The sequence below is a fragment of the Dipodomys ordii genome, unplaced genomic scaffold (genome assembly GCF_000151885.1).
Source record: "Dipodomys ordii isolate 6190 unplaced genomic scaffold, Dord_2.0 Scaffold90, whole genome shotgun sequence".
In the NCBI taxonomy this organism is placed as follows: Eukaryota; Metazoa; Chordata; class Mammalia; order Rodentia; family Heteromyidae; genus Dipodomys; species Dipodomys ordii.
The window spans coordinates 2,605,786-2,629,751 of NW_012267306.1; the positions used below are offsets into that span (position 1 = coordinate 2,605,786).

The 23,966-nt window shown below is 36.4% G+C and overlaps 1 protein-coding gene across 2 annotated transcripts in view; it reads right to left on the minus strand.

The window, feature by feature from the left end:
* Positions 1–23,966, minus strand: part of Cdk14 (cyclin-dependent kinase 14) — a 413,243-nt gene that overhangs the window by 70,597 nt on the left and 318,680 nt on the right. For both annotated transcript variants that reach the window (XM_013026092.1, XM_013026093.1), the window contains 2 exons: positions 16,897–17,036; positions 10,766–10,909 (listed from right to left, as the gene is read on the minus strand). In XM_013026092.1, coding sequence (XP_012881546.1) covers positions 10,794–10,909; positions 16,897–17,036 — 256 coding nt within the window. In that variant the 3' untranslated portion in view covers positions 10,766–10,793. The remainder of the gene's footprint in view (positions 1–10,765; positions 10,910–16,896; positions 17,037–23,966) is intronic.

Genomic DNA, 23,966 nt, shown 5'->3' on the forward strand with positions numbered 1-23,966 from the left:
CCTCAAAACGGATTTTTTTAAGTAAGTCTGTCATTGGGGAAATTGAGGTTCATTGGTGCAAAGTGTTAACATCAGGTGTACTGTTTAAAAAATTTGGAGGGCAGCTTTTGAAGCACATAAGAAAATTTCAAAATGAGAGAATGAAGGGATTCACAGTGATGTTAAAATTTTTAGATTTGACAGAACTAATGCTGCCATCTATTTGACAGCTATATACCAAAGCTTACTTCTAAGCTTTTTATGCTGAATGCAGAATAGAAGGAATTTTGCACCAGTGTTTTGACTGGAAGGGTTTAAGATTCCTATTCACAAGAGACAGCAGTCTGAGACTGTTTGATAAAACAAGCCTTGGCTATTTAATAATTGCCTCATAAAATGCTTCAATATTGAAGAGAAAAGAGAAACTCAAGGCAAAGACATTTGGAAAATATATGTTTTAACCAGAATCGGGATGCTAAGTAAACATCCTTTAGTGGTCAGCCACAAAGCCTTCCAGCTGTGGCATTTGGGACTTCAAATAACAAGATGAAGATCCCCATGTGAAAGATAAATGATATCGTTAAAGTTTCCTATCAAAAGAAAATATATTTTCTAATGGAATTTATGGAGGAAATGGCTTTATACTAAGGCCTATTTAATACATCGTGAAAATAGCAGGAGCCTTAAATTCAGAGCTTAGTGTGGATAGATATTAGGAAATACTACCTCTTTGTCACCATTACACCCTCGTTTTATAAGTTGCAGATTAATTTACACTATAAATACTTCTCGGTTTAGTATTATTTGTAAATAAGGTATTATAAACTGTTGAGTCCATAACACTTCTACATGAACTGACATGTAGGCAGTAGTGAAATTACAGCACTCCCCCTTTAAAAAAAACTGTAGATTAACTATGTATCAAAATATTATACAGTCATATTCTAAAGTACACATATCTGTTGTAACGAGGATTATATCTAAATCTCCCAAAAGGCTCATGGTTGCCTCTACCAATGAGATAACATGCGAATCAGAAATCCCAGTTTGATTTGTGTGGCCTAGCTAACCACTGAATAGAAATACCAGCCCTGTTATAATTCAGTATGCAACTGAGCTAGTCTTCCACACTAACAGAAGGGGGAAAAAATCCCTCTTATTCTCTACCCATTTCTGTCAAATTGCCACAATTGCCTAGATAAAACATTTGAGAGTATGTCAGCTTTAATTAATGTAACATGACCTGATCATTTCCACAGTTAAGAATAAAGAAGTTTGCATTCTTTAAATCCAAAGCCCAACCTGGAGATTATGCTAAGTTGCTTCATTCATAGTCCACACTCCTCCGCTTATGTCAGAAGGACAGCATTTGTCCCCTCTAGTGATAAACAAATTATACATGAAATCAATTCCACTTCACAATCATTTTCCCTATTGGGTATTATCTTTCCTTCCCTGCTCCCTCCAGTTAAGCCCACATCCTGTAACTTGCTAATGAGCTGAGGGCTTTCTGTTCCAGGTGGCACCCCCTGCCTGGAAGTCATGACATTTCCCATTTCGAATGCTGCTGGCATTTTTCGACAGCTCCTGCTAACTAGCCTTTTTGACCTGCACTAAGAGGAACTCATCTGATCGAATCCTCTAACCTGCCAATCATTCCAGCAAATGATCTTCACAGTCACTCCCAAGGCAGGAATGGAAGGGGGAAAAAAAGGAAAAGCTAGTGAGAGAATGAGGGAGTCTGCGAGGCTGCTGCCTGTGCAGATACCTAATGAGAATACTTTAAGTCTCTGAGGCAGCTGAAACACTGAAAAACTGGTGGGAAAATTAGGACACAACTGAATGCCTGGCTCTGTAATTACTGATTTCTTTCCTTCCTGAGATCATTTTGAGAGCAACACCTCTGAGATGTGCCAGTTTCTAAAGAACACAAGAATACCCCACCTCACTGAGAGAAAACAGATTTATTTCTCCTGCCATTATCAATATGCAATTCTCATAATCCCATTCTGTCAAACAGCATCCTTTGCAGAATTAATTATATGCTATAAGCTTGTTAAGTGTGCATTTGTAAACTAGGGATGATTATAATGTTAGTCACAGGAAAGAAAAGCCTTCTTTTTTTTCTCAGGCATATTTTAAATACTGCCACTAGTTATGGATGTTGTTTTTTGCACATATTCACATAAAAGAGAACAGGTATGGTGCAGGTTAGTATTGGGCTCAGAGAGGATTAAATTCTTGACATCAACAAAACAGAATAATCTGGGCATCCTTAATAGAGGTAAACTATTTTTCCATTCAGATTTGTCCTGTTTGTGCAGAATCTGTTTCTTTAAATTATATGCAAACTTATTGGTCCCCCAGCTCACAGAAAACCCAGAAAAAAAGATCCAGTAGGTGGTTAAATTGGCAATGGATCACGACTCTATGGATCTTAATATGGACTAGATTTGTTGACCAAGTGGTGATACAACATAATTGAGTGTTATCATTCCACCATTGTATAAAATAATGTAAACACTGCATATTATTCAGCTGCACATGATAATCATACATCTTTCCTCATGTATAGTAATTAGGCCAGTAGCCCCATTTATAGTAATTATTCTATGTAATTGAGGGCATTTAACTAATTGCATATTGAAAATGATAATCCAGAGCAACTAAAAATCCAAGGGCATGATACATAACACAAGCTACATTGAAAGAAGGATGATAATTTTCAGGGAAAAATTTCATCCATGTATGCACACTTACAATATTTTTATTACAAGCTTGGTAATGTTGATTATGAGGTAAATTTTCACCAATTTCTTCACATTTCCCTTTTTGTCCAAATCTTTATGTATTTATTATTTCCTTAAATGTAAAGGTAAATCCTTCGACTAAGCTACAATATTATCCTAAGAACTCTAAGACTGTTTAAAAAGTATGCTGTTTTTTCTTCTGTGTGCAGGTGTGCAATGTGTAGGTTAACAGAAACAGTGGCTACCCTAACTTCCAAAAGAGATTTCATAAATTACTCATTTGCACAACCAATTTGACGCTTTTAAAAGCCTTACTCATAGGAGAGACTCAGAGTATGACAAATAGTTTGGTAATTATGATTGTAATAATTTAGCTAAAATGTTTAACTTTGTTTATTAGACACATTCTGGTTCTGTTTTTCATTACACTTTCTATCTGTCTAGAATTTTAATATATCTATAGATCTGAAGCCTTCAGTTTTCTTGTAGGGCCCCTCCTCGATTTACCTCCCCCCCAATTCTACCCAAACAAAGCTCCCACTCAAGGAACATCACAGGATGGGTATCTGTGGGACAAGGGAGATTGTATATGAGCTTCTTTCTGCCTTCCCTTCTCAGCATTGTCATTTAGACATTGTCCCCCTTGCATTCAAATGTCACGCCAGACCATCAGCCCACTTAAGCTCAAACAGCCTCCTTTTATGCTCAGGCACTTCTTAGAGTACCAGCAGACCACAAAGCTGGTCTAGTGGGACGCAGCTACTATCCTGGTATTAACAATACAATACAGTGCACTTAGGGCATAGACGATTCCCTGTATCTTCCAAATCCATAAAAACCAACATTAAATTAAAAGGGAAAACAGGTGCCTGGATGGTGCATAATTGCAAATTCTAGGTGAACGCTAACTTCTAATAGTTTGGTCAAACATTATAATGGATATCTTGATTACCAGCCATACCTATAACATATCTTGTGTGGACCATCTATAAGAAAGCTTTGTTCCTATACTGCTGTTGGCTAAATAATCAATAAGAAATTCATTTGGGTTTTAAAAATCCACAAAATATAAACTGTAAGGTTATATTCTCAATCTTCCCTGACACCTAATTTGAAAACTCATTAAATCTGGAAGTGCTGAATCACAAAAGTATAGTCGATTTTCAAGGCCCTATGGACAAAATAACTCCTGTATGACGGAAGCAACAAACTGGTTTTCTTTCTTTTTGCATTTTCCTTTAAAAATTTCTCCAATCAAAGCAACCTAGATGCCCCTCAGTAGATGAATGGATCAATGGTATATATACACAATGGAATTCTATGTCTCCATCAGAAAGAATGACATTGCTCCATTTGTTAGGAAATGGAAAGACTTGGAAAAAATTATATTAAGTAAGCCAGGCCCAAAGAAACATAGTTCCCATGGTTTCCCTTATTTGCAATAACTAGTATATGTCTGAGTCAAGCAGAAAAGGTCAGATAAGTTGATGTTAGGGAAATGAACCTCAAGATATGTATTCAAATGTTTTTTTTCTTTCATGCGATTATTTCTAACACATTTATAAGATTATTTTTTGTCACTTTTCACTGTATTTGAGGTTGTTATAATTTGTGGAGGGGAAGGGAAAAAACAAATCGTTTAAAAAGGGATACAGGTGGACCCATTGCAACAATGAGACATACAAGTTGTTATATCAAAAAACGAACTTTACAACTTTGGTGGGAGGGGAGGAGGTTGGGGGGGTAGGGGAGATGGGATGGGAAGGGGAAACAAAGGAGGAGGCAACAATGCTTGATAAGAAATGTACTCATTATCTTGACCATGTAATTGTAACCCCTCTGTACAGTATTTTCACAATAAAAAAATTTCTCCATTCAGAGAATGAAAAATGAAAAAACTATTGTCAATATTTTTAATTTGAAAATAGTCACTCTGAATTTTGTTTTCAAGATACACAATGACATATTTAGAGATTAAAAACCAGCATGTGAATTATATATATGATTTTGAGAAACATTCTGTGTGTGTGTGTGTGTGTGTGTGTGTGTGTGTACATGTGTGTGAGAGGATTGGGGAGAAAACAAAAAGATGACTACGATAAAACAAAGGTAACAAATGTGAAATATTAACATTTAAGGAATGTGACTGAATATTACCACGATTCTTTATGCTATTCTTGAAACTTCTCTATAGATCTGAGTTCATGTTAATATAAAAAAATCCCTAAGTACTTTATCAATGTACTCTGGGTAAAGCATGGTGTAACTTTATTTTCATTCTGCTTTATGACAATTCTAGTTCGTAATTAAGCAGATTAGATGCCTAGTGAGTGTCTAAATCTCTTACTCTCATTCATAGAGTTGGGGACAGGGATAGTGATGGTACAGTACAGAAAAGAGGTAAACTCAAAAGAGGAGGAGCCAAGAGGCAAAGGGAGAGAAGGTGCAGAAAAAATAAACTTCTGTAGCCTTGTTGAATTAGAATTTACAGAGATGAGAGACTATTTGGCACAAAAGAATATAAAGGGGGATGGTAGTAGATAAGAACAGAACAATATTCCAGCCTCTTCTCCATCTAGGGCTCATAGTATGTGTCATGCATTTATGGCTTAAAGTGTGTCAATTATCCAAATAAGATGTTGTATTGTGGGAACATTGACAATAATCAGAGATTTTCTTTTCAGAGAAAACCATGAAGAACAGTTCAATTGTTTCTCCTTTTACCAGCAGTGTAAAATGCATGGGGCAATAGAGATAATAAAACTGTGCTTGTTCGATAAGATCATATAGAAAATAACATTTGTAAGGACAAAACAAAAGCCCAAACAAACAAACAAAAAAGAAATCTTGTAGCTAGTGTAAAAAACCTAGATTTAATACTTGAAGTTTTATATCACGGTTATGTTCTAATGGGCATTGTCTTCTTTGGTATCTATAGTTGAGCAAATGAGATATGATGTTAAAACACCATTCGTCAATAGCCAAAATTATCACCCAGAGAAGATCCTAAATGTCACACACTAAGTGTTGACGTCATTAACACTGTACTGACCTGACTTGGACTTTATAGTACACAAGCCAGTTATGGTGCTTTCCAGCCACATTGTGTGCTGCACAGAAGCTTCTGAGATGGCCAAGCTTGGAGCTCTCTTTTGAGAAGATCTTTTGCATAGGCTGGCTACCCAGTTCCCACACCCAGGCTCAGAACCTGACCTAGAGGCAGCTTGCCACTGGTAGGTAGCTCATATTGAGTGGCTGGATCCAGCAGCCTCTCTCTCTACTTCCTGATGCTGATTATTCTAATCAGAGCCATTTTTAAGGAAGGTTTGAACTAAGCAGAAATAGCTCAGCAGCAGACAGTCTCAGAAGCAGAGGCAAAAAGTGGGAGAAATGTTCTTCATTAGCACTGTGCAGTAGAACACTTCATGACGTGGAGTGTACCTAAGCTATTTGGCAGGGTGGTCAGTACCACAAGAGCTATTGAGCACTTGAAACGTAGTGCTGCTACTGTAGGAAGGAGCTTTACACTAATTAAGAATCACATTTCAATAGGCACATAATGCTACATGTTGGACAGCACGACACTGTTCTCTCTCAAAGCAAAGAATGAAATAAAGGTGGAAGGAAGCAAGGAAGGAAGGAAAGAGGAAAGAGGAAAATGAAGGAATCACAGAATTGTTTTACTTTGTGTGACAGAGCACTGATTATTTTCCTAGCTTGTCTTTACCCTATTCTAATCCAAAGAATTTAATTATTTTGCTTCTTAGATATATAATTATGCCTATGTACTTCAGAGTTCACTACCTGTGCTTCGAAAGCCACCTGCATCCATGTCCCCTTGTATTTCTTTAAAATGTAGACGCATGGGCCCCAGGTACTGGATTTGAAAAATCCAGCACGGGTGTCATACTCTGAGTATGAGGATACTGCTGACGTTTGAAGCAGCAGTACACTGGGTTCTGTCAAGAATCTGGTCCTTAAATCTTGATGTCATTTAATTTAGACTTCTTGAGCAATAAATACACAAAATAAATATTATCAATACATTTGAATCTCTTTACCTAATGTGGTATCTTAGGAAATTGTTTAGTGACTGAGTTAAGCATAAAGTGTTTAGCCATTTTCCATTGTCATGATTCTTAAATATCAAGGGCAGGCCAAGGGAATATGCTAAAATGCAAGGAAAGGGTCAACACCGTGCGCACAGCTGACCTCTTGCACTTGAACCAAACAATGTTATTTCATGTACTAGATAGATATTTTTAAATTTACTATGAATTGAATGAGAGCTGAAGACCAACTGATTCATTGAGATATTTCATAAGGAATACATACTATTTTCAGAAACAGTATAAAAAACAGATGTCCAAAAAAGTAGCAGCCATTTTTGTCCCCATATCCATTCAGTAAAAGGAGAAGAAAACAGTGGGCATACACTTCGTCCCAGTTTAGAATATCTGGAAAACTAAGCTCAACACAGGGGCCTGCTGGATATTATCTGAAGCAAATGTAAGTGATTCTAATGAATGTAGCATATTCAATATATCCTCAAGTCTTTTCCTTTGGGGAAAATACCAATGGATTTTTAAGGCTTTCTCAGACTTAGAAAATCTTGCCCTTCAATGGTGATCAAGTGAGTGGGAACAATCTACGAGATCTTTAGTTTTACCACCATCTTTCAGGATAATAAAATGTACAAAGCTCAGAATTCTGACAGCAACCTCATCTTTTAACTTAGGTGCTTGTGGCTTGCTTTTCATTTAATTTTGTTACAAGATTCTAAAACCAAAATTGCTTTCTGCTACAAAGCAAAATACATCTCATTAGCTTTTCAGCTAAGGCCCATTTATGCAAATTCAGCATTGTTAACTAAATAATTGAAGTGACCTTAGTATGCAAGGAAAGAAATAATGTGGCACTGAGGTATGGGAGAAGTATCAGGACTTGAAACACTGCAGTCTGCCTAGTGTCCATCATTTCAAAGACTGAGGGACACAATTCAGTTTCCACCCTTAGCACACTGTTTTCTGCCAGAGAGAGGTAGTTAAAATGCTGGCCCCATTCAGCTTCTGAGTGTCCAGTTTTTCCTCTCTTCCCTCTCCTTTCCTATTTCTCTGGGCTTTACAAAGAGCTAGGATGTTCAAGGGAAACTTAAGATGTTACAGTCTTTTCTAAACAGTTAATGAATCCAGCAATAATAAAGAAATCAAAGTCCAGGGAAATGCATGCTGTTCTCTGAGATACCTTATTTGGGTAGAGTTTTTGCTGTATAAGATCTGAAACTTGATATGTAGCTATTGGTCAGACTAAGGCTGTTCCGTATGATGTATGGGTCCAATAATTAGGCTATATTATTTGCTCTCTGAGATGACCCCATTTGATTAATTTTTTTAAAGTGTATAAAGAGAAAAAAAACTGATTTTTTTTCTGTTGACTGAGAAAACTATTTCAGGATCCAGCTTTCCTGTGGCTTTTCTGAAAAGGAAATATTGAGATGTTTCCTAAGCATCATCTTAAATCAAACTAAGGCATTTGGATTTAGAACAGCAAGAGAATTAAAGCCTTGAAAGTAGATGTGAAAAAGGCAAAACTCTATAGAGAAAATAATGTGTATTTCAATCAAATGATGCTAGAGAAAAAGCTTCTACTTAGCTCCAACTTAAAAATATACTGCACAGAAAATGAATGTTTGTAAAGGTTTTCAAACACAGATCTTTGCTGTTCTGATCACTTAAGAATATCTTATAAGCCACGCTGCCGGTGGCTCATGCCTGTAATGCTGGCAACTCAGGAGGCTGAGATCTAAGGATCATGATTTAAAGCCAGCCCAGGCAGGAAAGTCCATGAGACTCTTATCTCTAACCACCAGAAAACCAGAAGTAGATCTGTGGCTCAAAGTAGTAGAGCACTAACCTTGAGCAAGAAAGTTCAGACACAGCGCCCAGGCCCTAAGTTCAAACCCTATAGACTTCTACTGACCTCCCCACACAAAAAATACCTTTTAAATCAGTAATTATTTTGAGACTTTCTGGGCAATCCTCTGTCAAGTTATCTTGAATTAATTTTACAAGGATGAGCTGACCTGAAACACACTTGCCAGGCACAAGTAAGGACATCTCAAAAGAGTCAAGAAGAAAAGACATGACCCTGTGATTGAAATGAAGACATACATGCATGCGCATGCATGTGTATGTGCGGAGTATGTATATATGTGTACATTGTGTGTGTATATAAGGTAATAACACAAGGAAATCTCCTTTCTGCTATTATTTTACTGGATTTGCTCTGGGACTTATGAAGCCAGGGGTCTTCAGTATGATAATACAAGTTAAATACTTTTATAAACATATACCACAACCCTCATGAATGAAAGCCATTTACCGGGAGGTAAGTAGTCAGAAATTGGCTCCACTCTGTCTGTCAGACAGCTCAAGGTAAGAGCATGTTTGTGTTCTCAGGTAACTTCATATCTAATAGGGTTGAAGAACCCCAAAGAAGAAAAACCTTACTCCTATCTGTAGACTCACAAGCTTATATGTAACATCAGCTGACATTTATACATTAGATTTTATCTAAGAATTATTTTTCTCCAAATCATTCAAAAATTACTGCCATATCCCTATGAATTTAAAGCTGGACTCCATGTTGAGAATACAAAAGGCTAAGTCCTGAAATAGCTCAAGATACTGGCAGATCTCCCAGAAGACAATGTGCACAGCTGCATTTGCTATCTTTGCCACCTTGTCCATGTAGCTTCTTAACGTATATCATGTTAGGAGAAGGGAGAGCAGCTCCTGTAATTCTGCATGCTCTCCAATTCACTTCAACATTAATTTCTGAATATCTTCAGGAACAGGGAACAAGTACACACTTCTCTACATGAGCCAGCAACAGGCTTCCAATAATGGGAAAACCTGTATTTGCTTCAAAATACCATGTTATAGCTGGGCACCAGTAGTTCATGCCTGTAATCCTAGCTACTCAGGAGGCTGAGATCTAAGAATCACAGTTCAAAGCCAGCCCTGGCAGGAAAGTCCATGAGACTCTTACCTCCAATTAACCACCAGAAAATGGGAAGTGGTGCTGTGGCTCAAGTAGTAGAGTGCTCGCCTTGAGCTGAAGAGAGTAGGGACAGCACCCAGGCCCACAGTTCAAGCCCCACGACCCACAAAACCAAAACAAAACCATGTTACAAAAGGAAGCAAAAAATTTCATATATGTATATATACGTATACACATAAATAATATATATATGTATACACATAAATAATATGTATATTTTAAAAAAATGAAAGCTAGACATTTCCATCTGACAATCAAGACAGTGCTTTTAGGAGCTGCTGTCTCATGTGTGTTACTAGGATTTGCTGACCTGCGTAGACACGACTATGTTTAGGTTATATTTCCTATGTATAAAATGAAAGGTCAAAGAATTCAACAATGGAAAAGAGATGCTTCCTTATACTAAGATCAGTACCAGGGACCAGCCAGGAATCCGAAATGGGTGCCAAGGTCCAGATGGCAGCCGGGTTTAAGGAGAAGCCTTGTCTATTCCAAAGGAGGCAGCCAGGATTTAATCACACACAGAAACCTCAGGATGGAACGGGGAAGCAGTGTTGCCAAAGTTATTGATTCTTTTTTTAAATGAGAAATCTAGATTTTTATGTGAGATCTCTCATTTCTAAAACTGAGAACAAAAAAGCAGAAACAAACCAGGTGTGTGGCTTAGATAATATATGGAGTGATACTTCTTCCTAACCTCAAGGAAGAGGGCTTGAGCACATGTCACAAGTGGTTTGCTTGTGAATATGCAACTGAAGGTCAAGATTCAATATAATTTTGGTGAGAATCTGGCAGGTGCCTGAGGTTATAGAAATGACTTAGATTCTTATCTCAATAGAATGCTTGATGAATGCCATAATAAGTCTATGAGACTCAAAAGAGTTTCAGGGGAAATTGTGTCTGAAATATTTCATTTGTTAGATCTGCTCAGTATCTATTAATTATTACTTTACAAGTAAAGTAGGTCACCTTACCTGTGCTCTCTTGAGAATTCTGTGCTCCTCAGTGCTTGCTGTTTGATAGACTTTTGCCATAACTATTGTTTTTCCCAAAGGCACGCAAGCTCTCTCCAGCTTCTGGTTGCAATCTCACATTTGGGACGGTAAAAATAGAAGACACTGGGGAGAGAATAAAAAGTTTTCATTTGTATATTTATAGTATGTTTATAATCTTTTAAAAAATGGAATTGAGAAGCAGTTGTGGACACCTGCACGTAGAATTTCGTGGTATATTCATCTTTGAAATGTCAAGTAGCCACGGGAATACATACATACACACACACACACACACACACGCATGCACACACACATTGAGAGACTGCTTTTCCACTACAATCACAGCTCATATGGTTACTTAAGAGTTCTCTAATCTAGAACAATTAACTTTGATTTATGTTCCTTTTCCTTTATTCATTCATTTGAGAAACACTTATTGAATCTCATGGTTTTCAAGGAATCGCAGAATCCTACAGTGAACAAAATCAGAATTAAACAAAATTCTGACTTTTGTAGATTCTGGATAGGCAAGACAGGTAGTAAACAACCAAAAAGACATAACAAATAGTGGTGAATTTTCTGAAGAAAAATAAAATAGGAAGGAGAAACTGGTGGCTTTGGATAGAAGGTCAAGGAAGGCTTCCTGATTTAAAACAAACAAACAAAAAAATCCCCAAAAACAGAACAGAGACTCAAAGTAGTGGGAGGGCAAGCCTTACATATACAGAGGGAAAATGAACAAAATGTCAAGAGAAAATCGCCAGAAGTCACTGTAGAAGTACAAGGAACAGGTAAATTGGTTAGCAAATTACTATAAAAACACCAAGATGGAATGACTTGGGGCAGGTGCCAACAGTGAAGTGAGGACTGATGTGATTCTGGATCTATCTTAAAAGTAGCACCTATGGAATGTGACAAGAAGAAGAAAAAAGGATGACCTCTGCCAACTGGAAGAATGGTGGCATCATTCATTCACAAAATGAAGACTACAGAGGAAGCAAGTTTTGGGGGAAAGAGTAGGAGTACAGTTTTGGTAATAGTAAGTTTGTGATGATTACTAGATGGTCAAATGGCTAGAGTCAAAGGAGAAAGAACCTTAGAAACTACCTATGTTTAGATGGTATTTCAGTCTTCAGATTTAATAACTGATTATATTTTCAGATTTAACAAATTCTGAAACTTAGATAATGTCTCCAGGAAGTGAATAAAGAAGATATACCTAGGGATCCTCTAACAATGAGAGATCTGGCAGATGAGGTGAGATTAGCAATGGAATCTGGGAATGAGAGTTTAGGGAACAAAAGGAAATCCATAAAATCCTTTTCTGGAAACCAAGTATTACTAGGAGAAACTGGTGACCAATTTTGCTAAATTCTGTTGATAGACAAGATGAAGGCTGGGAAAAGACCAAAGGTTAAAGACTTTGAAGACAACAGTTCAGGAGTTATGGGTTCAAAAACCTGATTGAAAAGGAATTGAAGGGCACAGATATATTTAGAATTGTTGTGTTTACTTTGTTTGTCAAAAGGATGCCATGAAGCTTCATAACGGTATCATGTTGTTTTAGAATAACAGACTAGGTGGGGAAAAAAAACCTGAAAAAGTTAGATGGGGAAAGGTCCTTAGGGACTTCCCAATTTGTGAGCCTTTATAACGGTATCATGTTTTAGAACAACAGACTAGGTGGGAAAAAAAACCTGAAAAAGTTAGATGGGGAAAGGTCCTTAGGGACTTCCCAATTTGTGAACCTTCTTTTACTCATTTTGGGTTTTGTGAATTAGCAAATCAGTGTAATAAAACCAAGAACTCTGAGCTATGAAGTGTATTTTGTTTATTTACTTTGACAAGGGTAGTTCTCCTTCAATAATTTATGTAACTTGATGGTATACACAGGAGAATGCCCTGTGGTACATTTGGGGAAAGCAACGGATTTCTTTTAAATCGGCCTTCCCTTTACTTTCCCGCAATTCAATCTTTGTGTAGGAGTGGGTTAAGGCTGTTGAGGGTTTCAGGACAGAGGGAGAATTGTGGGATGCCTCTAGAATTGGCCAACTTTAACTGCCAGATCCTAGAGTATCTCTGTCATTATTCTTGCTTGATGCATTGATAATTCCTATTTTAGTGACCAACCAGTACTTCTAAATTTTGGCTGGAATAAATGTTCAATGTGCTTCAGCACATTGGGATTTTCTCATGCTAAATGCAGAGCTCAGTCACCTTTGAGACAGTTCCCAATTTTACCTCTTCCAGGTTCCATTCCTCTGTGCGATAGATCCCAGGGGACCACTTCTCTATGGGATATCTAGACCCAGCCTACTTGGTTGGCCCTCACATCTTGAGTGAACTGTGCCCATGGCCTGCAGTGACCATATCCTGGTCATAGTGACTTCTGAATACTTGTGCCTGCTTGCTTTAAACCCACCAATCACAACTCCTAAGGAAAATCAGGGTTGATGATGCTATGGACCCCATAATAGCATTTGCCCATGGGTCCCTCTTTCTGCCTGTGTTCCCTGAAATTGTATCCAGGCATGCATATGTTTGTCAGGAACTGTAAGCACTAAAACTCTTAAATGTTCACACTGTAGTTGTCTCATGGAAGCTATACTCAGCCTCCTGAGTAGTTCGAATTAGAGGCATGAGCCACTATCAACCAGCATTTTTCTTAAAACCTCATCAGGTTACTCTTTGAGTTTTTCTGTCCACTGATAGGTTTTGTCCCCAGCAGATACCTGAGGTACAGTCAGAGGAGAATCTTCAAGGGAACCATCCGGCCCACTCCTACAGGAAGGCTGAGATCTGAGGATCAAGGTTCAAAGCCAGATGGGCCAAGAAAGTCCATGAGACACTCCAATTGATCACCAAAAAAAGAGCTGGAGATGTGGCTCAAGTAGTAGAGCACTAGCATTTAGCAAAAAAGCTCAGGGACAGTGCCCAGGCCATGAGTTCAATCACCAGAACCAGCAATAACGGAATAAACTAATAAAGATCATGTATTTTAAAAATACCACCTCAGTTTTATACTAAGCCACAGAATGGCTACAGTGACCTGTGGTACCCAAGTTTCAACAACAGTGATGTTCTTTTCACAGGATCTAACATGTCAACACAGGCCAGGAAGGTTGGAGCTCAAAATTAACTTATTTTTTGTTCTGATCTTCCTGCCTAAGTGTTTTCCTTTGCTGGACATTATTCAGAGAAAAAAAAAGTGCTATGAGTCATTACAGAGAATGAGACAGAAAGATCTGAATTGTGTCCCTCCCTCCCTCAGATTCTATGTTGATTCCCTAGTTACCCCCTCATCCCAATGCATGGGTATTGGAGAGGGGGAGGGGAACTATGGGAGATTAGGTTTAGATGAGGTCGTGTGGAAGGTACACTCATGTTCAGTAGCTTTATAAGAAGAGGAAAAGAGAAATGTTGTCTCCTCCCTATGAAGATACAGCATGGTGGCCTTTTACCAGCCAGGCAGAGTGCCCTAACTAGAAACAGCATCTGCTAGCACCTTCATCTTGGATTTCCTATCCCTGAACTGTAACAATGTTTAAGCCACCCACTGTGGGGCATTTCATCACAGCAATCTAAACCTAAACTGACTAAGGCAGGGAAGTGCTTGGAATCAGTGAGTCTGCATTAGGACGTGCTAAGACAATGCACTCAGTGGTTCTGCAGCACTCCAGTGGAGCTCCTTCCAAATCCCTCCGAAAGGCACATGAGGACTTTCAGCCTCTGCCTCTGCTGGAATTGCTACTTTCCAGACAGCAAACTTAAAAAAAAAAGATTCTACACTAATATGAAATTTAACTGGAAGAATGTTAAAGAATTTCTAAAAATAGTTTACAGAACACTAACCCAGAAAAGGCAGTCAACAAAGGCAGTCCTTTCACTTTTAGGAACTAAATTCCCAAAGTCTGCGAAGTCTGGGAATTCTTTGTTTTGTAAACATGTTTACAAGTATAGCCACGATGTTCTAAATGGAAATGACTGTAGTATTTAATACTGGGATGGTCCTTTTCTTGAGACTGGATTTATGCTTCATAATGATTATCTTCTAGACACAGAAATAGAATTTCTGTAACTCAAAATTGTTACCAGAGGCATTTAGTAGAATCTTGCTTTAAAAATATAATGATTTTTTTCATCTTTATTCTCCCCCCTTCAAAAGGTTTCACTGCTCCTGATGTTTAACGTTATGCAAAGACGTGTTTCTGCCAATGAATATCGCCTTATGGTTATGCTTCTGCAAATAGCCTGCTGTGAGCTGATAAAGGGATTAATGCAGCCAAAATTCTTAATCTGTGAAATTACAAATTAAATTCTCATATTAAAAATACCACCCTGAGGTATTTTTTGTGGTTTTAATTCCCCTCTGGTGTTCTGCATACATTGTGCTTGTTAATGATGGGGACAAGGCTGTCTCTGCTGGCAGTCTGCTGCCAAGTGATAATGTGTAGGCATTTACTCACTGATAGAAACTGGATTTAACCACTGGCTGATAAACTAAGTGGCAAGTGGGTAATAAGTCCATATTAACAGAAAAGTACTACTACAGAATTCAGAATCCATAGACCATCAAAATCCTGGCTTAAACTCAATCATCAAGTCAGATGGGATTGAGATGTCACCAAGGAGGAGTGCTATCAAGCTACAAGTTACACTACATGGGAAAACCATCTGCTGAGTGTGCTGAGTCTTAAACTAATGAGTCCATTTGCTTTCTCTCTATAGGAAGATCTATCACCAATTCCTTGTTTTTTCCATAGGGATTTTAATTTTATTTTTGTTGTAGATCATTGCAATAATGATCAGTGAGCAGTTTAGAAAGGAAATAGACAAAATACAGAGAAAATATGGGATCAGAAATTAGGAAATCTTACTAAGGGTAATCACTTTGGGGCAAAAATTAGTTAGACTTATGCATAGGCTAAAAAACCAGTTAGGAGAGTTCAGTTGTGTTTGTTTTTTTAATGCATTGGAATTATTATATGAGTTATAATTCCAAACACACATAACAACAAGGAAAATCCAATAGTGTTGTAAAGGAGAATCGAATAGTGCAATGGGGGCTGGGAAGTATAAAATCCGAGAGATAAAGGAAATAACTGTAAATGACGTATATACACAAGGATGAATAAACGTAAAACATTTCTGCATATAGGTAGTATGCTATTTTTATGCAATCAGCAACTAGTATGAGAAAAAATATCTGTAATAAGCTTTTGAAAAAAACATTAACACCACTGAACAAAAACATTCCGACAGCAATATTGTTTTGCAAAATTTCACAAGAATTCTGTTTCACACTTGGGAAGAAAGCTGAGACCCTCCCAGCCATAAATCCAGCCCCAGATATTTTAAATGTAATTGAAAAAGCCTGTATAAATATGAACACTTTTGTAAAAACAAAACGAAAACCCACCCAGGAATGTGTTTTGTTTTAAAAGATCCAGAGAAGAACTGTCTGTATGAATACCAAGAAAATGTGTAGTTAAAGTGAATTATATGCCTTCAGTTCCTGCATGTCAATTCTGTGCATTAGCCAATTGCCAACTCTGTTCTTCAGCTCACTGCATAGCAGTCCTTTTTAAGGTTATTGTTACAACCAAGATGGTTTCTGAGAATCAAACAGAAAAGAATCATTTTTTCCCTTTCTGTGTACTGCAGCCAGTTAAAATAGAGCTATATGCATAAAGCACTAAATATGTAAATCACATTTTCCTTTTCCTTTATGAATGCTCAGATCATTTTTTGGACACACACATAATCAAATACAAAGACGCACAGCTGCAGACTGCAGAGGAGAGATAGCAAAAAAGGAATCCATTTTCTTCCTGTGTCTGGTAAGCTAGCAATTGAATGGCAGGATTCTACTAATATATATACACATAATCCCCCTCTGGCTTTTGCATGCTCCCCTCACTTTTCTTTTACACACACACACATACACACACACACACACACACACACACACACATACACACAGATGCAATGCATCTACAGATAAATAATCTCATGTTTGTGCACATATAAACAAACCCATCTCTCTACACGCATGTTGCATATATATGGAATAGTGCTCTGGTTGGATATTGCAGGCGCGTAGTACTCACTATCAGTCAGTTCCCAAAGCCGTGGGGGCAGGTCACTGAAATACTCATGGTTCAAGGCGGCCTGTGCCGATAGTCTGTTCTTTGGAGAACACTGGAGGAGCTTAGAGGCCAGATCCTCTGCATGATTCACATAGCTGAGCCTAAAATCATAAGCAGAAAGAGAGAGAAAAATCAGACCCAAGAAAGAAAAGTCCACTAAATAAGACATAAAACTCATGTAATTTTCTGTAGGTTAATTTATTCCAGGCCAGAAAAATAATGAAAGTAAATGAGCAGAACTCATATTGATTCTTAGCATATCTCTTAGTCATACTATTACTCTGGTTATTCTAGCATCATTGATATAACATATTTCCAATATAAGCAAAGACCTGACACTTTCAGCTGAATAAAATAAGTTCAGAAGTAGAGCATTTCAGAGGTAAATTATCAAATAATAAGTTGACAGCATTTCATAGAATCTAAGTACTTCATGGACATCTAGATGCATTTACAGGAAACTAATACAAAATAGGGTAATTAAAACAGAACTGAAATTAGATTCTTTAGTCACAAAAATGACTAGTTCTCCAAGATTTTATATTTTCTTGTGCCAAATATGAAATCATTGAAACAGATGTCTTCTCAAATGCCAGTATCATAATATTAATGTATAGGCTCAAACAACAGGAATACACTTAAGTGATATGGGGCTGAATCAATTCAAAATGACCTTTAAAACAACGGTAGACAGAAAATATGGGTTTCAAGATTATCGAGGAAAGGATAGAAGTAAAGTCTTTCATGTAGTATCAGCTTTCATACGGGCGGCAGCAATCTCAGTGCAGCCACACTGTGCTTTCTGTGGAATCTGTTTTTCTGCTCAGAGAAATCAAACCTGGACACTTAATTAAAACTGATAATAAGAGTATTTCTAATACTAGTTACCATTCTCAAACATTTCTCACATTCTCTTACAGTCCAGCAAGGTTACTATTCCCATTTGATAGTGCACAAAGAAAGGAGAGGCCAGAGATGGTGGGGATTACTCCAGTAGTAATTCATGTTCTCTTAAAGGCTTTTAGCCATGGTTCCCTGAGTTTTAGCAATACAGTGAAACATGTGCATTGACTCTCAGAGGCAGCCAGATGGGGTCAGGGAAAGTTGCTTCTGAGAGTACTTTTTAAAAGCCTTGAAGGCATGGAACACACAATTAATTAGCAAAAACAAAAACTAAAACCCAAACAAACATATTTCTTCAATGATCAACACAATTCTCCTTAATCTGCTCTTTCCTATGGATTTAAATTTGTTATATGGTTAGTGAGAGTCAGGACGGGGAACAAGAAAGAGGGTAATGAATTTAATTAGAAAGACAAAAACAAAGAAAACATTATCCTCTCAGCTAGTCTAAGGAACCTACTTGCTAAAGCTTTCTATGTGAACATCTCAGAAATGGGTTCAGTGCCTGGATGCAATGGCTGTTTTGTACAAATGGATCAGTAAGATTTTTTTCCTTCTTTTTTTTTTTGTATGACTGTTGTTGTTTTGTTTTGGTGGTTACTTAGGTTTTGAATTCAAGGGCCTTCCATATGCTAGGGAAACATTATACCGCCTTTTAGCTTCAGTTATGTTTTATATAGTCTGGTATTTATGCTTAAGCTAGCTTGGACAATGATCCTCCTGCCTATACTTTCTGTGATGATGGAATGACAGATGTGTGCCACTGTGTCCACCTTTTTATTGATTGAGATGAGGGGGGTCTCATGAACACTTTTCCTGGACTGGCTTCAAACCATGATCCTCTCTAACATCAGCCTTGCAATTAGCTAGGATTTTAAGTATGAACTAATATGCCTGGGTAATAGATTTGTTTGAAATGCTGGGCAAAGAGAAGTTTGTTCACAGGGAGAGGATATATTTTTCAAATTTTATGCTTTCTTTTCGATTTCTTTTTTTGCTTGTTATGTGAATTTTTATTTTATTTTTTAAATTTATGTTATTTTTATTGAAAAAGTGATGAGCAAGGGAGTTACAGTTACATATGTAAGGTAATTAGTACATTTGTTTTTAAACATTTTTACCCCATCCCTCATTTTCTTCCCCTTATGCTTCCCTCCTCCCCTCCTCCCCCAAGTTGTAAGGTACATATCCAACATAGTGTCAAGTGAAGCTTCTTTTCTTTTGACAGTTGTCAAATCACTGAGTCATCTACATTATTATTTCCTCTTCCTAATATTTTTTAAAGATTATAAACTTCTCATTTACATTTTTTAAACTCAAAGGAAAAGTCTGAGATAGCAAGACTTACTGGTAAAAACTGCACTTATAAAGCTAGAAGCTGTTGGCTACACAGGAGGCTGAGACCTGAGGATGGAGGTCTGAAGCCAACCTGGGGTTGAAAACTTGGGGTAGAAAAGTCTTTGAGACTATTAATAGCAAAAGAAAAAAGAGAGATAGAAAAATAGAAAAAGAAAAAAGCCAGAAGTGGAGGTGGAGTTGGCTCAAGTGGTAAAGCAATAGCTTTGAGTGAAGAAGTCAAGCCAGAGGGTGAGGCCCTGAGTTCAAGTCCCAGTTCTAGCACACAACAAATAAGCAAACAAAACTGCACTGATATGTGTAATGACAATGCATTCATATCAATTTTATATAGATTTGATTAAAAATAGCATAGTAGTGCCAGTTTGGGACTAGATCTGATTTGGGGGCCTGGCTGAATTTTAAATAATTAAATAAATAAAATGTATTTAAAGGAAAAAGGAATATTGATAAATACTCAAACTTGATATATTACATAAACAATGAAGCAATGGTGATTTAAAAACTTGCAATTATTTAGCACTAAATTCATGACTATAAATAAATACATGAAATACAAAGCAACACATATTAATTTTGGTCTTATAAAACAATAATGGTGAACAACATGAGTCAGTAACCAACCTCTCCTGCTCTATCAAGCCCTGAGCTAGACTTGAATCCAAACAAGTTTTACTGCTTGGAGGAATTATCAATATGTATAAGTCTATCTTTGTCTTCATAATAAATTGTTGATTACCTTTAGATAAAATAAATACATCTAAGTTGTAGAAATAATTATATAATTATTATGTTATTAGATATAATAAATATACCTAAATTCAAGAAATTCACCAATATAAAATAGCTTCATTTCAACCATTAAAATTAATTATTTCACAATTAAAATTATTAGCATACATTAATTGTACAAAAAGTTCTATTATCATATTTACATATATACATACAATGTATTTGATCAAATTTACCTATCTATATTACTCTTTCCTTTTTGTTTATGTTTTTTGGTGCCAGTCTGGGTGTTGAACCCAAGTTCCAGTTGGGTGCAGTCCTGAGCTTTTTTCTTCAAGGTTAGAGATCTACTTGAACTGCAGTTTTATTTCAGAATATTTTGCTGGTTAATTGAAGATAAAAGTCTCATGGACTTTCCTGCCTGAGCTGGCTTTGAACCATAACCTTCATATCTTAGCATTATGAGTAGTTAGAATTTCAGGCATGAGCCACCAGTGCCAGGCTTTCTTAATTTTCCCACTCCTTCTCCCCTTTAGCCATTTTAGTGGACTTCAATCTGCCATTTATATACATATATGTACATAGGTGTGTATATATACATATGCATATTTATAGATACACATGTATACATATATACACATAACATGTGTGTATATATAATATACTTCAAAATTGACTAAATTTAATGTTGGTGAAATAATTTTTTATTTGTGATATTGAACTTCTATACAAATCATTATTATATGAAAGTTTAGAAATTTTAGTGTTTCTCATCTGTATTTCAAGAACCAATTTTATTCTAATTTTACCCATGCATTTTCCATATCAGTGTCTTTGTCACTGCTAGAAGCATTTTTTATCCATCTACACTGTATGAAACTTAACATTTCAGAGAATATATGTATGATATCATAATTAGAAGTCCTACTATATAAAGCCATAAACTTACCAAGAAGCATTAGAAGAACTGTTTTTTCAATATTCCATTATGGAGGTTCAATTTTCTTTCATTTCCTGTAAGTCTACCAAATTTGGTTTCATATATTGTAAATGTGAATAATCAAACACATAACAGTCTAGCACTGTTACATCTTCCTGGAAAACAGAGTCTTTAATCTTCACATTGTGATCTTTTTCATATTAAGTAAAACTTTTAAAGCTATCATTCATTTTTCTTACATTAATTTAATAATATCCATTTCTTTTGTTTAGTATTTTTACAGCATGACTTTTGTTATCTACCTTCTTTTAATGTTCTCTATCCTAAGTTTTAAGTTGTTTCATATATATTATATAGCTGGGCTTAATTTTTACCCAATTAATGTCCTTTTACATTCTGTGATTACTGATATATTTGGAATTACTGCTATGAGCTTATCTTAATTTTATATTCTATCTTATCTTCCTTTACTTTTGTTTTTCTTCTTTCAAACTGAGTTTTAAAATTCAACATATTCTGCCATCTATTTTAGATAGTGCATGCTATATATTTCAGAATTCCATGTACTCAATGGTTATTGCTAACTTTTCTTTTTGCTTTCTGAAAAATAATCTCATTATATCTTTAGATGTTTAAGCTCTTATAGTACGTTTTTACCAGCTGGTAAACATTAACAAATTATTTTATTCAGAGAACCCTAGGCACATATAAGGCACATTCCAGATAACTTTCTGTATATGATTAAGCTAACATCAACATACATCACCATTTTTATCAATTATATATTATAACAAATTGTTAGATATGCAAATTTTAAGTTACATAGCTCCACAGGCATATAAAATATTAAATGTCTGCTCATTTCATTAGCAGAAACTCACTTCTCTCTTTGGTGGGGTAGACTAAGAAAAAAAATTACACTTCAAACAAAAATATTTGGCAAACAACTTCAAATAAATATGGAAAAATTACAGGATTTTCAAGTTTTTTTAAGAGTAAAGAAGTATTTTATCTACAGTCATAAGCTGTGTCTACCTTTAAAAATTTTACAAAATTAAAAGCCCTATGTCCTGCAAAAGGCAAACACATTTTTCTAGAAATATATAACAGCTCACTTTCAATCATTCTTCAGGCCCTGGCTTTCAAGTTGCAACCTGAAGTGAAAAGATTAAGACTTTTCTGTCTGAAGACATTAAAGATATATAATCCTATACAATGTGGACTTTACACAAGCTTTCCAACCAAAGTGTATGATTTTCAAAATGTAAGTTTTCGTGAAAGCACAAGATAAAATTTATGGAAAGACAATAAGCAATCATCCTAAGACTTGGACAAGGGCCAAAAAAAATAGTTATACAAATCTGATGTGTACTGTTTTTATAAGTGTGGAAGATATGCATTGTAAAACAGCAGACAAATAGCCACAGTGGCCCCACTACCATTATATTGAAATGAGCAAAGGTCTAAGCCAAAAAAGTCTGCACTGTAGGTCACAACTCCCTAGGATTTCAATTTTGCATGATAATAAAAACATGCAAAAGAATTCAGCTTGATAGTTGGCATTTCTTATATATTGGCAAGATTTGCCATGGTATGGACATATAGGAATATATATAATAATATATAATAAATATATAAATAATATATAATATATAAAAATATATAAATAATACTGCATGGGGTGAATTGATACAAATGCTATGTACATCCTAAACATTGGGCAGCAAGCATCTTTTGCAAGTGTCCAAATAGGCTGATTATAATCCAAACATAGAAGCTATAATTCTGTCACTCTTGAGACTGGGTAAAATCTGACTATGAAAGCTTTATTAGACTTAATATTCACTAACCTATATAGTGGCTAATACATAACATAAGCTTGGTTCTGTTTAAAGTTCCAATTCTAATACAATAGTACCACACAGTCTAGTTTTGTTGACTACAATAGGTTTTATTTATTGTTTTTTTCATGACTGCTGATCTATGACTGTCTTTGAAATGCAACTGTGTTTTAGGAAAATATTTCTCCAGATAAAAAATTTAATTTCACTCTCTTTCAATTTTGTAAACTTTGCTGTGCCTTTATATTTTGGCCCACCTCCAAGTAATACAAGGGCAACAAGCATCAGTGAGCTTTTCCAAAGCCTGCAATCCAACAACCAGTGCTCCAGGAATCATGATTTTTTTTTTTTTTTGGTTGGTGGTAGGGCTTGAACTCTGGGCTTGGGCACTGTCCCTGAGCTCTTCAGCTAAGGCAAGCACTCTACCACTTGAGCCACAGAGCCACTTCTGGTTTTCTAGTGGTTTATTGGAGATAAGAGTCTCACGGACTTTCCTGCCTAGGCTGGCTTTGAACCATGATCCTCAGATCTCAGCCTCCTGAGTAGCTAGGATTACAGGCGTGAGCCATGGGGGCCGGCTCATGATTTTTTTTTTATAAGCTCTAATGAGTCATCAGATGATCACATGACCAGTATGGAACTGGTACATATTGCTTCTTAGAAAAGCAGAGATCTAAGTTGCTTCACATAATCTCCAGCATCATGGTAACACCATACTTTAAAGTTTTGTATAAATTCACAGTGTCACAGGTTAGACTACCCTGTGTATGACTTTAGAAAAGATAACTGATTTGTTAAGAGGCATGCTTGATAAGACACACTCCATAGGATTACTTAAGGATTTAAAGAATTTGATTGTAGAAAACAGAGGAAAGGGATAGTAGGGGAAAAACAAAGGAGGGAGTGACAATGCTCAACAGGAAATGTACTCATTCCTTACTCATGTACCTGTTACCCCTTTGTACAGTATCTTTGTGATAAAATTTTTTTAAAAAAAGAAATGTCAATATACTACTCTTGCAATTCTCAGTGCTTAGAGAATGAAGTTGGAGTAAAGGAATGTGAAAGTGACCTCCTAATGAGTAACAGCAATTCTTTAACCCAGTGATAAGATTAACAGAGGACCTTTCTTCAGGTTACCCACCTAGGCCAGAAACTTTTTTTTTTTTTTTTTTTTGGGTCCGGTCGTGGGGCCTGAACTCTGGGCCTGGGCGATGTCCCTCAGCCCTTCAGCCCAAGGCTAGCGCTCTACCACTTGA